Source organism: Armigeres subalbatus, chromosome 2, assembly GCF_024139115.2.
Source record: "Armigeres subalbatus isolate Guangzhou_Male chromosome 2, GZ_Asu_2, whole genome shotgun sequence".
In the NCBI taxonomy this organism is placed as follows: domain Eukaryota; kingdom Metazoa; phylum Arthropoda; class Insecta; order Diptera; family Culicidae; genus Armigeres; species Armigeres subalbatus.
This window is the reverse complement of record NC_085140.1, coordinates 238,563-255,403: the sequence shown is the minus strand read 5'-3', so window position 1 is coordinate 255,403 and position 16,841 is coordinate 238,563. Positions and strand designations below refer to the sequence as shown.

Below are 16,841 nucleotides of genomic sequence, written 5' to 3'. Positions count from 1 at the left end.
GTTGTGATATATGACCCATTTGATCTAGTTTTGTCAAGTTGACACATCATTAGCGTTATCCCAATGCGGTATCGTGGTTCTGATGAATCGTTCCAATATATTTACATCATCTTGAAGTTTTCCTAACAGCTTCAAGATATCGGCTCGGGCAATGGCCTGTTATAAGACCCGTATATGTGTTAAGATCTTTTTTTGAAAGATCTAAAATTTTGCGAGTGATAAATACGTTTGGTGTGATGAAACGTTTTGACTGCCTCTTAATCAAGGTGTTTTTCCAGATGTCCTCTATTTTAGAATGTTCCCAAGATTTGAGTTCCTTTCGAAGAGAACACGCAGATACACCACATAATGATTCGGGGCCTATGAATTGTCGAGATGAACCAAGTCTGGCCAGCATATCAGCTTGTTCATTGCCTTCAATGCCACAATGACCAGGTACCCAATACAGGTTCACTTTGTTACGACTGCCCAAGGTTTGGAGTGACTGAACACATTCCCAAACGAGTTTTGATCTGCATGTTGCTGATTTCAAAGCATTCAATGCTGCTTGAGTGTTAGACATTATGCAAATATTTAAATGCCTATAATTTCTGCGAAAGCACAATTTAGAGCATTCAAGAATAGCCTGAACTTCAGCTTGGAAAACAGTTGGACATTTGCCCATGGGAATCGAAATATTTATCCCTGGGCCAGTCACGCCTGCTCCAACTTGATTGTTCAGCTTTGAACCATCACATCGGTGTAAAATACAATTGATCCTGAGCGAAGATTAGGCCCACCGTTGCCCATGTATTACGCTTAAGATTAATTACATCAAAACAACGATAAAAATTGTATCTTCTCCTCATCCAGTCATCATTGAAAAGAAAGAACTAAGACATACGGATTAAGAATGGAACGAGCTTGCGATTGAACCCACGACCACCTGCTTATACGCAGAAGCGGTAGCCACTAGATCACTGAGTTTGTCTCCGAAATCGATGCACATCTTACCAACATTGCCGCTAAAAGCATAACAGTTACTGTTCCATGTCCATTAGAGTGATTCAAAATTTGACTTTTTCGCTCCCCTATGCTTAAACAATTGGTTTTGTCATTTTAATAGACCTCCTAAAGTTTTAGCTAATTTGGAAGTAATTTGATTGTGCACGCGTCGTTTGAAGATTGTATGGAAATTGCTATGGAAATCGCCACTTACGTGAAAGAATGTTTCGTGAGGTGGCCCATAAACTATTTGAATATAATCTACACTTCAGCTTTTTAGAATGCTTCTTAAGCTGAAAGTCAGTGATTGTTGCGAAACGATCTGACTGTTGTAAGCAAAGTTATAAAGAAAACTAAATTGCTCATTATTGATATTGATGTTATTCTTTTACATGTTAAATTGAATTTCCCACCATTCGGTTTTTCCGTAATAACTTTTCATGCCAGCATCAAATCGTTTCGCAACAAAGACGATCTGTTTCCTTGCTAAATTTTCTATATTGGCAGTGCATTCATGTATTTTAGAACTTACTGAACAACGCTGCGGAACGGGTTTCCACAAAAAATACAGTTTTCATAGTAATTTTCATACAAACTTCAAACTGCATGTGCTCAGTCAAATTACAACCAAATTAGCTAAAAATTTAGGAAGATTATTTTAATAGCAAATGCCATCGTTTAAGCATGGGGGAGCGAAAAAGTCAAAATTTGAATCACTCTAATGTCCATCCATATCAACATGAGACAGATATACTTGCGGCAGCAACTTAATCAGTAACGATTTTCAGGACAAATATTGTTTTTCCAAGATTGTTCAAGGATTGCTATGAAGTATGACATACAATTTGAATTCTTATGATTGTCGAACATTATTACAAACTTCCAATAAAAGTCGAAATTTGCATTGGGTTCAATCAACTTATTTGATTTTTCTTATTAACATTCAGAAAAACCGATTCAAAGCGGACATCCCAGAAATCGTAAGATTGTCTAAGAATCTTTATGGGAGCTCATAATTCGAGGGGGCAGCAAGGGCTTGACGATCCCTCCCCAGGCCATCTGCGAGTTGTGGCGCCTGCCTAGGATGTGGTGGGGTTTGACAGTGGGCCCTGTTAAACCTCTATAAAAAGCTGCATGTATCCGCAAGTAGGCTCCGCCAAAGCGACCGTGTGCAGCTCAAAGCGCACAAGCCCAAGTCCTGGTGTTAGGTGGGACGCTAAACAGCCCTGACACGACGGCCCTCCGACGAGACAGGAGGTTTGCGCAGGCCCAATAAGCCGCCTTTAAAAACAACCATTACGAACGACATAGAAGATAATACGACTCGATACAATCGGCAACGACCTAGGCGACGAATAAAGGATCACGATTGAAAACTTGGAACATGGAACTGCAAGTCGCTAGGCTTCGCAGGTTGCGACAGGATAATCTACGATGAATTACATCCCAGCAAACACAAGATCGTATATAATAGCGAATAAGTGTACAAAGTGCAGGCCATATACGTGCACTTTGCATGCAGTCAAATGGAGGAATACGCCTATATCGCCTCCACCTTGTACACTTATTCGCTAGCATATGCGACTTTGTGTTGGCTGGGATCCCCGCAACTTCGATGTCGTAGCGCTGCAGGAAATCTGCTGAACAGGACAGAAAGTGTAGAAAAGCGGGCATCGAGCGGCTACCTTCTACCAAAGCTGTGGCACCACCAACGAGCTGGGAACCGGCTTCATAGTGTTGGGAAAGATATGCCAACGCGTGATTGGGTGGCACCCAATCAACGCAAGGATGTGCAAGCTGAGGATAAAAGGCCGTTTCTTCAACTATAGCATCATCAACGTGCACTGCCCACACGAAGGGAGATCCGACGACGAGAAAGAAGCGTTCTATGCGCAGCTGGAGAAGACATACGATGGATGCCCACTGCGGGACGTCAAAATCGTCATCGGTGACATGAACGCTCAGGTAGGAAGGGAGGAAATGTATAGACCGGTCATCGGACCGGATAGTCTGCATACCGTATCGAACGACAACGGCCAACGATGCATAAACTTTGCAGCCTCCCGCGGAATGGTAGTCCGAAGCACTTTCTTCCCCCGCAAGAATATCCACAAGGCCACATGGAAATCACCTAATCAAGTAACGGAAAACCAAATCGACCACGTTCTAATCGACGGTAAATTCTTCTCCGACATCACGAACGTACGCACTTACCGCAGTGCGAATATTGAATCCGACCACTACCTCGTTGCAGAATGTCTGCGCTCAAAACTCTCGACGGTGATCAACACGCGTCGGAGTCGTCCGCCTCGGCTAAACATTGGGCGGCTGCAAAACGGTAGACTAGCCCAAGACTACGCGCAGCAGCTGGAAGTGGCACTCCCAACGGAAGAGCAGCTAGGCGCAGCATCTCTTGAAGATGGCTGGAGAGATATTCGATCCGCCATTGGAAGCACCGCAACCGCTGCACTAGGCACGGTGGCTCCGGATCAGAGAAACGACTGGTATGACGGCGAATGTGAGCAGTTAGTTGAGGAATGCAGCATGGGCGAGGAAGAATGCAGCATGGGCGAGATTGCTGCAACACCGCACGAGGGCGTACGAGGCACGATACAAACGGGCGCGGAACAGACAAAACTCGATTTTCCGGAGGAAGAAGCGTCAGCAGGAAGATCGAGACCGTGAAGAGACGGAGGAACTGTACCGCGCTAATAACGCACGAAAGTTCTATGAGAAGTTAAACCGTTCACGTAAGGGCCACGTGCCACAGCCCGATATGTGTAAGGACATAAACGGGAACCTTCTTACAAACGAGCGTGAGGTGATCCAAAGGTGGCGGCAGCACTACGAAGAGCACCTGAATGGCGATATGGCAGACAACGGTGGCGGTATGGTAATGAACCTAGGAGCACGCGCGCAGGACATGCGACTTCCGGCTCCGAATCTCCAGGAAATCCAGGAGGAATCGACCGGCTGAAAAACAACAAAGCCGCTGGAGTTGACCAACTACCAGGAGAGCTGTTTAAACACGGTGGTGAAGCACTGGCTAGAGCGCTGCACTGTGTGATTACCAAGGTTTGGGAGGATGAGGTTCTGCCGCAGGAGGGGATGGAAGGTCTCGTGTGTCCCATCTACAAAAAGGGCGATAAGCTGGATTGTAGCAACTACCGCGAAATCACATTGCTGAACGCCGCCTACAAGGTACTCTCCCAAATTTTATGCCACCGACTAACACCAATTGCAAGAGAGTTCGTGGGGCAGTACCAGGCGGGATTTATGGGTGAACGCTCTACCACAGACCAGGTGTTCGCCATACGTCAGGTATTGCAGAAATGCCGCGAATACAACGTGCCCACACATCATCTATTTATCGACTTCAAAGCCGCATATGATACAATCTATCGGGACCAGCTATGGCAGCTAATGCACGAAAACGGATTTCCGGATAAACTGATACGGTTGCTCAAGGCGACGATGGATCGGGTGATGTGCGTAGTTCGAGTTTCAGGGGCATTCTCGAGTCCCTTCGAAACGCGTAGAGGGTTACGGCAAGGTGATGGTCTTTCGTGTCTGCTATTCAACATCGCTTTGGAGGGAGTAATACGAAGGGCAGGGATTGACACGAGTGGTACGATTTTCACGAAGTCCGTCCAGTTATTTGGTTTCGCCGACGACATTGATATCATGGCACGTAACTTTGAGAGGATGGAGGAAGCCTACATCAGACTGAAAAGCGAAGCTAAACGGATTGCACTAGTCATCAACACGTCGAAGACGAAGTACATGATAGGAAGAGGCTCAAGAAAGGTCAATGTAAGCCACCCACCACGAGTTTCTATCGGTGGTGACGAAATCGAGGTGGTTGAAGAATTCGTGTACTTGGGCTCACTGGTGACCGCCGATAACGATACCATCAGAGAAATTCGGAGGCGCATAGTGGCTGGAAATCGTACGTACTTTGGACTCCACAAGACGCTTCGATCGAATAGAGTTCGCCGCCGTATCAAACTGATTATCTACAAAACGCTTATAAGACCGGTAGTTCTCTACGGACACGAGACCTGGACGATGCTCGTGGAGGACCAACGCGCACTGGGAGTTTTTGAAAGGAAAGTGTTGCGTACCATCTATGGTGGAGTACAGATGGCGGACGGTACGTGGAGGAGGCGAATGAACCACGAGTTGCATCAACTGTTGGGAGAACCATCCATCGTTCACACCGCGAAAATCCGAAGATTGCAGTGGGCCGCGTACGTAGTCAGAATGTCGGACAGTAATCCGGTGAAAATGGTTCTCGACAATGATGCGACGGGAACAAGAAGGCGAGGTGCACAGCGGGCCAGGTGGATCGATCAGGTGGAGGACGATTTGCGTACCCTCCGCAGACTGCGTGGTTGGCGAAGTGCAGCCATGGACCGAGCTGAATGGAGAAGACTTTTATGTGCAGCACAGGCCATTCCGGCCTTAGTCTGAGAATAAATAAATAATTCATAACGAAGCAGATCTGTTTTCCTTCAGTTTTCAATTAATCTTTTGAGGTTTGTAGAAAACTTTTTTCCGAGGGCTTCTAATAATCCATTTAAACGTACTTATTTACCATAGCTTTCAACATTTTTAATTAATCACATTTGATGATTTGAACAACTATTCTTTCACTTCTGGAAAACTTTTAGACCAAAGATATTTTTGATCATTTAGTAGTTTCTCAATAACTCATTCCAGAGCTGCCGTAATCTGAAAAAGTGACGTATACGCCATTTTCCAAAAATGGTGTTAACGAGTACTACTCTTCGAGCTCTTTAACAGAAAAATGGAAAACATGCATGTTGTAAAATGGCTGTTACGTCACTTTTCCAGATTACGGCAAAGAGGTTGAACTTCAAAATGCGTAGTACACCCAGGTTTTTTTTTACACGGTTTGGTTTTAGTCGTTTGAGACCTTCAGCGTCAACGAAACAATGAGTTAACCCCACCAAAAAATTCACAAAAAATCAAAGAAAATTCAGGGGGTATTTAAAAAGCAGTGGAAGTTCAGGTTTACCGAGAAATTAATGAATTCCAACCGTGTAAAAAAAACCTGGGTGTATAGTGAACTTCTAGTGCGAAGTTCACCATACTACAACTCTGCCTAATAGTTCGTTGTTTGCACTAGTTGCAGCAACTAAAATTAAATGATTCTAGACTAACATTTGAAAAGGACGTAACAGCCAAAATTTATTCCTTCTGATTCTTCGTCTACATATATAGTTATATATGTGGACAAATAATCAGAAGAAATAAATTTTGGCTGTTACGCCCTTTTCAAATGTTAGTCTAGGATTGATACTTTGTTATTAACTATTATAAGTTACTGCAACTAACGCTTTAACTCCGTTATCAGTGGAATTCAAAGAATGACTTGTTAGGCAGAGTTGTAGAAAAACCTTCACGCCAAAAGTCCAGCGTACAACACATTTTGGAATTTAGCCTGTGGAATGAGTAATTGACCAATTTAAATGATCGAGTCCATATTACTAAATGACCGAAAATATTCTTGCTTTAGACATTGTGAGCGCTTTCGGGATCATAAAGCGCCAAAAGTCCTAAAGAATAATCAGTACTCTATTTTTTTAGAATCCCAGAACGCCTATGATTATTTTGAAGACTCCGATTAACTTTCATGTCACCTTGATAACACACAGATTCTTGCCAGTCAAAGACTTCATTTGTTATTATCATAATCGTGGGTAGGACAATGCTTTGACTGTCCTACCCAGGCAAATTTATGCGTATACTTGTCCCACCCACTCCCGGCGCCACTGCGCATAATGATCACCGTAATCCACATTACCAGAGCATTGTTGTTGCATCTGTGATGCGCTAGCGTTAGATGGTCTGATTTGAAATATGCAGAAATTATAGATCCAATATTATCGATTCCGGGCGACCTAGGGGGGCACTAAATGTAACTCTACGTGTCTTACAATGTTGCTTGGAACCGCTCTCGGTATTGCTTGCAGAATACAGGGTTTGCTGAGACCAAAATTTCCCCTTGTCTCTTGGCGAACTGTCGATCCACTTTACAATCCTACTTGCGCTGCTGTTGACCGAGTAACCATCCTGACTATCGTCCTCCAAAAACGGTGCTGTTTTTTTTTTTTTTTTTTTTTTTTGCAAGGGAGAATGCATTTACACACTAACCCAGTACACGTGCATTGTAGTTGCCAAACTACCACACGGAAGTGTACTGGAGTGTCGGACTCGACCATACCGGTAATACCGACTAAACTCCTTGGGCTCCATCATCGTTTCCCCAGGAACTACCTCGCAGTACTACTTCTGGGGGACGGCAGTACTAAGCGTACTCGCTCATTATCGCTCACACAGGCACTCGTCCCACGCGAGACTGACTTGGGTGCTCGCACACCATTCACTCCATTTGAGTCTTACTTGGATGCTCTCCCGGACGCTCCGCTGCCATGCCTCGAGGTGTCAATAGCGGTAACTGCCTGGGCCTACAGATATTGCGCTACGACACTCCTGCCTCAGCACGAGCAGATCAATCACACCACTGCCGAAGCAGACCACACGCTACCCTGCCGAAGCAGGGACACTCCCCATGCACCACATGTGCACAACTGTAGGTGTGTGGGTACAACCCACTGCTACCCTGCCGCCGAAGCAGCTTCTCCAAAGACCATTCGCTCCATGTGACCCTTGTTCGGGTGCTCACTGTAACACTCCACTGCCATGCCTCGAGGTGTCGATAGCGGTATGTAGGGACGAATCAACGATACTACGCTACGACACTCCTACCTCAGCATGTGCAGTCCATACTCAGACTTCTGCTGCGCTTCGAGGTGACAATAGCGGCGACACGCTATGACACTCCTGCCTCAGCACAACCAGATCACTCACTCCCTGCCGAAGCAGCTCACGCGCTACCCTACCGAAGTAGGTACACTCCACAACTCACTCTAACACTCCACTGCCATGCCTCGAGGTGTCGATAGCGGTATGTAGGGACCAATCAACGATACTACGCTACGACACTCTTACCTTAGCATGTGCAGTCCATACTCAGACTTCTGCTGCGCTTCGAGGTGACAATAGCGGCGGCGACACGCTATGACACTCCTGCCTCAGCACAAACAGATCACTCACTCCCTGCCGAAGCAGCTCACGCACTACCCTACCGAAGTAGGGACACTCCACATGCCAATTGGCACTCCCTGGGCTTGTGCTTTTGAAGCGGCACACAGTCGCTTTGATAGAGTCCGCTTACGGGCACTTGTGGTTTTTTGGGAGGGATTTTAGCAGAGCCCACTGCTAAATCCCACCACGCCCTAGGCAGTTCTCCCTGACTCGCAGACAGCTGGGGAGGGGTCGTCAAGCCCTTGGACATCATGCTGTCCCTGCTGTCCCTGCTGCCCCACGGTGCTGTGGTAGTAGCGGATTGTCCACCACACCTAATGCACTCTAAGCGTGAGTGCGCCTATCATCATCGGCAGACTCTCTCCGCTCGCCTGCTCTTCTACAAAGAATTGGAAGCATACAACATACCCAGTTGTGGCGCCATGTCGTGGCCGAGTGAATATCGAAGGAAGTGGTAAATAAAAAATAAATTGATAAAATCGTAAAACTCATCAGTTTTCTTAAAGATTTTTTTGGGAAAGCTCAATATTTTATTTATTTTTCCAATCAAATTTTGAATCGAATCCCCAACCACCTCCCCACCCAAATTATAAAATAAAGCCACGAAAAATCGAGGAAGGCGGTGACAGAAGAAGAAAATAATATTTGTTCCAGTTCAATAAATCAAGATAATTACTAAAATATAGCATCCAATTATAACATTTGCTCTACACGTTTTTCCTATATAGCAAAAATAATAATCATCCAGGTTGATGTTTATCACTTCGTCTTTTGACGTAGGACTTACGTCTTTCTTCACTATACTGGGTGTCATTTAGATTTTATCTACTCTTTTTAATTATCGAGGGATTTCTCGCAGCACATTTATTCCAGACGGTTCAAACATAGCGTGACCTCCCCTTATTCCGCTATAATTCCGCTTTTCGCCTTATACCGAAGTTTCCATCAAAATTGGTGAAGAACGGTTTCACTCAACACAGGTACATCAAAATCAACGAACACGCATGCTCTTCAATTTGCTTTTGGTTACCCTAGCAACGTAATTATTTCCATAGAACATTGTACAATTTGTTTGATCGAAATAAATAGTGTTACGATCAAGACAAGAAAAATGGCTAATAAACCGAAACGATTGCTGGAAAAGTACGACATACTTCTTGAGCATCTTGATTATGGATACATTGAAAAGTGTACTGATGCCATCGAGTTGGAAAAAATCGTGAAAATTCTTCGCTCGAGTCAAGAAGGATACTATCCAGATTTGACATCGTTTGCCGAACGGCAGCTCCGCTCCATAAAACCTAAATCAAAGTTGTTCCGCCAAGAAACGCCTCTGTTGACAAAAAGCAATACACCACGTGGACATTGGGAGGAAATCACCCAAAACCTGGTGGAGTGGGAAAGCGATATGCAGAAGGTACAAAGTGATTTGTTCGGAAAGACGGAATGCTTACCTAGGGAATTACCTCCGATAAGGTCCAGCAATAGCGGAGAAACCAATTGCAAAATCACTCCAAAGGAGCATAAACGAATTGAATCATGTGACTATGAGAACTGGGATCGATACGATCCTGACGCCGAACTTTTGAAGATGGACCTTGAAGAAGAACGACAAAAGGAGTTTGTTCTGAAGCAGAATGAGCGAAACTTGAACGGTCCTATAATCCAAGAAATTCCTCCAGATGAGCTAAGCGCATTGACTGAAGCCGAAAGGAGAATACTGGCAATGAAGTGCAAGGAAAAGGGTAACGATTATTTCCGCAGCAAAGAGTATCAGCAAGCTCTCTCTGAGTACAACAGGAGCATTGCAAGCTTTCCTATGTCAGCATGCTACAATAATCGGGCCATAACAAGTTTGTTTTTTAGTGATCCTTTGCTTATATACCATTCAACAATGTATTATATTCATTGCAGATATCAAGCTGATGCGATACAAGGAAGCAGTATCTGATTGTGAAGAATGTTTAAAAAATGATCCCACAAATTTAAAAGCCTTATACCGAAAAGCTGAGGCATTCAAGCTGAATGACGAGCGTCGCGAGGTTTGTATTTAAAATTGAAATTAATTAATGATTTTATTATTTCCTTAGTTCAACGGATTACCTTTCAGCTGAGAGCAATTCTATTTCATTACAAGAGACGTAAGGAGCATTGAGCAGGATTTCACTAGCTACAATTAGCTTTTTTAGGGAAAAGGGTGCAAAAGAAAATACCCTAGATCTCAGATTGTCTTAAGGCTAATATCACAGGGGTTAAGGGATGAGTGCTTCGATGAGCGGATTTGCTGACGACTCACAGGAAGTTATGAAGGATCTCGTAGCCCGTTCGATGCTTGTGTCGATAGTGTTGACACCGGCCAACTTGTGCAGATCGTCGGTCGGATACCAGGGGTTCAAGTTGAGGACCATCTTGAGCAGTTTGTTCTGTTTCACCTGAAGTCGCTTGCGGTGAGATTTTGCGCAGTTGCCCCAGACCGCCGATGCATAGGTCATTATAGGCCGGATGATACTCTTGACGACCAGTAACTTGTTTTTGATGTGTAGCTTTGACCGACGATTTAGCAGAGAGTAAAGCGCTTTAGAAGCACGATCTATCTTTTCAGCGATATAGTTAACATGTTTGTCGAACTTGAGCTTCTTGTCGAACACCACTCCCAGATTCTTGACTTCTTCGGCCCACATAGTTGGTTGGCCATTGATCGTTATCGATCTGCGGGGAAGTATCGAGCTACGCGTCTCCTGGTAAAAAAATATGGACTGGGTTTTCCCAGAATTAAGCTTGATGCGCCATTTCCGTTAGAATTCCTCCAGGTTGTTCATTGCCGCTTGGAGGTAGGTGACAACAATTTGTGGATCTTTGTCCGACGCCAGGAAAGCAGTATCATCCGCAAAGAATGCGTAGGACACACCATCAACCATTAGTATATCGGATGTGAGGACGTTGTAGAGAATAGGACTCAGCACTGATCCTTGTGGTACTCCAAAGGGTATGTTGTGCTCATTAGAGTTCTCGCCATTTACAGCCACCGTGAAGGTCCGATTTGACAGGAATGATTGGATAATCTTAACCAGGTAGAGCTGCAGATTCGATCGGAAGAGTTTTGCCATACGGAACCGTACGCCTTCTCAACATCGAGGAGAATCATACCAGTCGATTTACCCGTTAGGAATCCGCGATTCACCTTCTGCTTTATGCGAGCGAGTTGGTGCACCGTTGAGAAAATCGGTTAAGGATTACTATATGAAAACTTGTCTAATGTTTTACTTAGCTTTTGTGCACACACATACATACAGATAGACAGACATGTCCTCAGTTCGTCGAGCTGAGTCGATTGGTATATAACACTTGGGTCTCCGAGGCTTCTATAAAAAGTTCGTTTTTGGAGTTTGATGATAGCCTTTCGGTACAACTTTGTTGTACGAGAAAGGCAAAAATCATCTTTCAGCTTAAAAGTTGTCAATAATTACTAGTTCAGTTCATATGTTTCAACTTCGATATCAAGAAACTATTTATCAAGTGACAAGGCTCGTTTTCTGAATAGGCTAGGGTTACTGTACCAGTGTGGTCATGTTCCTAATTTGGCAAGTTTCTCAAAGAACTCCAGAAATAAAGCAATTTTCGACGGTTTTATTAGCTCTAACAGGAGATAAAACCTTATCTTTTTTCGCTGTTAAAACTGATTGACAATTTTTGGGATAAAGTTCATTTTCAGGGTTGGCCAAAACCGGTATACTTACCCTAATATATTTTTACTCCAGCAACATCTCGATTTATTTATTTATCTTTACATCCCATGTACTTTTATAGGCCTACCATATATATTGCCGCATCCTACAATTGGACCCCAACAGCATACAAGCTAGCGGCGCAATAGAAGAACTTCGTCGCCAGCTCCCAGATCTTCCCCCGGCGAATTCTTTTCAAGTACAGATTGAAGACGAGACCAGCGACGATGGATACGCGGCTTTGGTCAAACCCAAAAAGATTATAAAAGACAAACTACCGGAGATGATGCAAAGTTTGAAAACAACGACATCCACTATAGTCGAGAAGGCCAAAACTGCAGAGCTACAGGATAAGAAAATTGACATTTTACCGCGTCCAACAAAGAAAGTTCTCATTGAAGAAATTTAATTTAATTATGCAGCATTAGAAATGTATTGTTAGACAAAAATAACGATTACAATAATAATGTTTATACAGTAAAAAGACTGATCTGTGTTTATTTTGGAATAGTACCTACTTCAGTAATCACCGTTTCTCGCTTTTCATCATTCTTCATGTGGGAGATTGCGATTGTAAATAAGACTCACTTCACCATCTCCGCCGCGACGTCCTAATGTGGTCAGCACATAAATGATGCAAACGAAACCAATGCAGCCCCCGAGTACCAGAAACCATGTTCGTCTCCACGGCGGTTTGGAGGAGGGGGCATAAAGTCTTCTGGACCAGCGGGAGAATATTTCCTGGGGTGTTCTTCGCTTGTATTTTTTGTCGTCTCGATCGGATGCCCCTATCGGAGACTCTCTAGCCAGCAATGGGCGTCGACTGCTCGCTGGAAGTAAAATATTTGGTTGTTAGTTTTCTCTTGGAGACATATAAATAGACCACCAATGCACAGTGTTACAATTTATATGTTCGTCAGGTTATGGCTCTTCAAAAATCGAGGAACAGCAGTCATATTCCTGGTAGACAAATAATTTCCTGGGATATTGGATGGGTTTACCAATGGAGTAGATGCTAATGATCACGCATGTCACGTCAACCTTGTTCAGACATTCTTTGTCTTAGGGAGAAGGATCATGTGTACCCCCTACTTTTGCGCCCAATATTTTATACTCGGATACTTTAAAACCGCGTTTGTTGATTTCTAGTACCTACTAACCATTTTGCATATCACTGTAAGTTTGTAGAAATGGCAAAAAAAAATCCAGCCATTTGATTGGTATGCGGCCGTTTCCTAAATGTTAGGGACTGTACCATGAGGTGCTACAAAAAGGTGCTTTGGTGTTCAAACTAACCGCTTACCGAATGGGATATTAGGATAAATTATAATTTTAATAATTATTAGCAGTGAGACAAATTAAACCAAAGTTTTTTTTTGTTTAAATAAATCATGGTGCAACTATGCATAGAAGGGCAGTTTACGTGTTCATTATTACGTGATCTTAGAAAAATATTGCACGGGGAAGCATACGGAAATTTTTTTAAAACTCTTCTCAAAATTTCTAGAAACGATTTAATTAAAAACGGAAAGCAGTACGGGGTTGGACTTTTCTTATACTGTATATCAAGTATGATATCATAAAATAAAATTTTAAATCGAAAAATCCTTCGACTTCTTCTTCATGCAACCTTTAATCGTCAATCTCAGTTCCTCTGGCCGTATGTTGTTGAATTTTTGGTGGCTTCGAACTGGTGGTGATGGCGTTTGCATGCAAGTTTTTGAAACGGACTTGTATGGAATATTTTTAAAATAATTTCACTGAACTTAAATTCAAGGAAAACCGGATAGAAAACTATTGTAACTTGCAAATCTGATGAAAATTCATTAGATCAGATATGCTTATACCGTTTCGGGTATTGATTGACCTAAAATAATGTTTATATACTACAAGAAAATCCTTCGAAAAATGCCAAATTCTTCAAATTAACGATATTAATCTAGCAATATCTCTAACACGAGCATATCGGAGGACAGATTCGGATTCAGCGAGCCAAAATCTATTGAAGACACATCAATTGGTTCTGAGGACCCGCAAAAGGTTAAATTTTGTTCCCCTGTGTAATTAGTTCATTAGATAACATTATTATTATTATTATCTTTATTAATGAGGTTTTCGGCCCTGGGCCGGTTCACCTCGCATAATTAGATAACATAAATATTGTCATATTGTGGAAGATTTCAAAACCATTCGATTGTAGGCCAAATTTACTCAAGATTGTGTTTTATTTCAAGGGTACAAGAGCAGTAGAGGGATATGAAGAAATTAAATATATTTACAAGTTTATATGAAAAACGCAGATCGATACAAAAAGTTGTATTTGTTAAGGCATTTGATGAAACAAAATAGGATGAAAAGAAAATGAAGTGAATGAAATTAGAAGACAAACACATTATTCTAGCCTGAGAGTACGATGAAACTTTCAATTTCCACAACTTATTTGCCTTGGTAGAAAAACGAATTCAGCTAGGTCTCGGTTTGGCAGATTTTACATCGTATAACACTACGCAAAAATGATCTGTTTACTGTATTCGATTAATGAATGTATTAAAACACCGTTATCCAATAGCTATTAATTGTTCCATAATCAATCATTAATGGATGCTAATCACAATATTATACGCAGAAAAACAAGAATCGTGATCATAAAATTTATAAATCTTACCTTGAAAATCCATCGCAGCGGATGCGTTATTAACATACGTGTCCATGTTGACAATAGAGTGAGGGCTGACGGGTCGTTCGGTCGTTCGCGTTTGAGCCATACTGGAGGCAAAGGTACTTCCATTGTGGATGCCCGCAGAAGTTGTTGCAGTGTCGAAGGCGGCATAATCCGACTTATCGTCCGTGAGCTGAAATCGGTTAGACTTTGATTACATCGCAAATGTTGTATGTTGTATTGTTACCATACCAGAGGAAGCTCAAGGACGTTTCTCGCCCAGTTCACTTGTCCTAGTCTGGTGCGGAGAACATCCGCCACCGGCGAGACGAGATTAACCGGTGGAAAAATAGGATCGCTACAAGTGGGACAGGTGTGACCCCCGGGCGCAGTGTTTGCCGGTAACGACTGCTGTTTTGCGTTTAAACATTTCCAATGAAAGACATCTGAAATGGATATGAAAAATTTAATGAAATCCTGTTTTGCACGGTTTCGGTAACTTACGATAACAGATAAGTCGAACACAGTCCTCGTCATCCAAAGGATTTCCGCACAGGGTACAAGAAGAATCAAAATCACTATCCTTCAGCCATTGAATGTAGGATTGAACCGTGCACTGGAAAGTAACCCGAAATTTGTATTTTTATCGCTATTTGCTTTTGACTGGATGATTCCTACCTTTGTATGATTTACCACCATGCAATTTTCACAGACGTTCACTCGGTGCTCAAAGCAAAATTGCGTAGTAACTTGTCGTTTGGGACACTTGCACAAACCCATAATGGAAAAATGTTTTAAGAGTTATTACTCTATATTCGTATTGTCTCGATATTGAAATTGAAATTCTGTAAAAACCGTAAAAACAGTTTCAAAAACTATCGATTTCTCATTCAAAACATCAGCCACGTACATCCGAAGAAAAATCAATCACAAAAAATATTTTGACAGCATCCGCAACCGTCAGTTGTCCGCCTGTGACTGAAGTTAGGGGCAAGCCATCAGCGCGTTAACGCGACGGGGATCGTGCAAAAATTACGTATCTTTGTTGTCATAAAATGAAGTGCAAAACCACTCAACCATAACAAAACTTCATTAAATACGGTTTATGTTCCTTTCAAAACCATAATCAGTATGGTAATTAGTACCTTAAGCTAACTGTTTCTGGATAAAGTTTCGACCGTAATGATAACCGTTGTCTATAGGGCTCGACCATACAAACAATGGGTTGTTAAGGCTGTGAACCATTCCACCGATTCGTTTAACTTTTAGTTAAAATTTGACAGTTCGATAGTTATTTCGCCGTGGTTAAAAATAACTCTGCTCCGGAGCATGGTTAGATTTGACAATTCGATAGTTAAACTTTGTTCGCGAGAAAATTGGCGCCAAATCCATTACGCTCCAAATAACTTTCAATCTGTCAAAACTCAAATGGGTTGGCTTCGGAGTAAAATGTTAACCACGATGGGAAAATAACCATCGAACTGTCAAATTTTAACTAAAAGTTAAACGAATCGGTGGAATTGTTTACAGCCTAAGAATGTTAACCGTATCAGAATTCAACTTTTCTCGAACAAATTTCACACCCGAACAATAGTACAACCGTATCTTTTAAGTTTAAATAATCTACTTCAAGGGAATTGAAATTATGTTTGGGATACAGTAACAGTTGATGCTATGGTTCAAGTACAGATCGATTTTGTTTGTCATTTATTAAGAAAAGTAAAATAAAAGAAATTTTATATATCTGAGTGTTTTATTAAGCATGATTTGAATTTGAATAAAATGTTTATTCTGAATATTTCACGTGCATCACGTCTAATATTGATATCCCAAAATACATATAATTCTGGCAGATTGTATCAATATTTCATAGAAGAAGTTACATTGCAAGGAGAGTTTTAACAAAAGCACTCGAAGGATTCAGTATCGCTTTTCATCGCTTCATCATCACGTCTAATATTGATAATGTCTAATATTGAAATACTCCGGAGGAGGGTTGTTTTCAACCACGGCGGAATAACCATCGAACTGTCAAATTTTAACTGAAAGTTAAACGAATCGGTGGAATGGTTCACATCCAAAAATTATTTAATTTTAAAAATTATTAGCTGAACATTTGACAGGAGGCTTATTTTAGCATAAGAATTGTGATTCTGGGCTGACTGGTTGAATTTTTGATTCTTTTTACCCTTCTTACACCCTAAGAAGGGTATAAAGATCGCTTGAAAAACCGACTTTTTATCCGAGGCTCGGAGACCCAAGTCGTATATACCAATCAACTCAGCTCGACGAACTGAGCACATGTATGTATGTGTGTGTGTGTGTGCGTGTGTGCGTAT

At 42.3% G+C, this 16,841-nt stretch overlaps 2 protein-coding genes across 2 annotated transcripts; one reads left to right on the top strand and one right to left on the bottom strand.

Annotated features, from left to right (window-relative positions):
* The first annotated feature begins 9,121 nt into the window (after positions 1 to 9,121).
* LOC134213911 (sperm-associated antigen 1) lies at positions 9,122 to 12,258 on the top strand. Its single transcript, XM_062693379.1, has 3 exons — positions 9,122 to 9,971; positions 10,033 to 10,160; positions 11,926 to 12,258. The coding sequence occupies exons 1-3, from the start codon at positions 9,230 to 9,232 to the stop codon at positions 12,250 to 12,252; spliced, it is 1,197 nt and encodes a 398-aa protein (XP_062549363.1). The 5' UTR covers positions 9,122 to 9,229; the 3' UTR covers positions 12,253 to 12,258.
* Positions 12,233 to 15,457, bottom strand: LOC134213912 (zinc finger protein-like 1 homolog). Its single transcript, XM_062693380.1, has 5 exons — positions 15,181 to 15,457; positions 15,007 to 15,118; positions 14,755 to 14,948; positions 14,509 to 14,695; positions 12,233 to 12,673 (listed from the first exon to the last, which is right to left on the bottom strand). The coding sequence occupies exons 1-5, from the start codon at positions 15,280 to 15,282 to the stop codon at positions 12,390 to 12,392; spliced, it is 879 nt and encodes a 292-aa protein (XP_062549364.1). The 5' UTR covers positions 15,283 to 15,457; the 3' UTR covers positions 12,233 to 12,389.
* Positions 15,458 to 16,841: the final 1,384 nt, after the last annotated feature.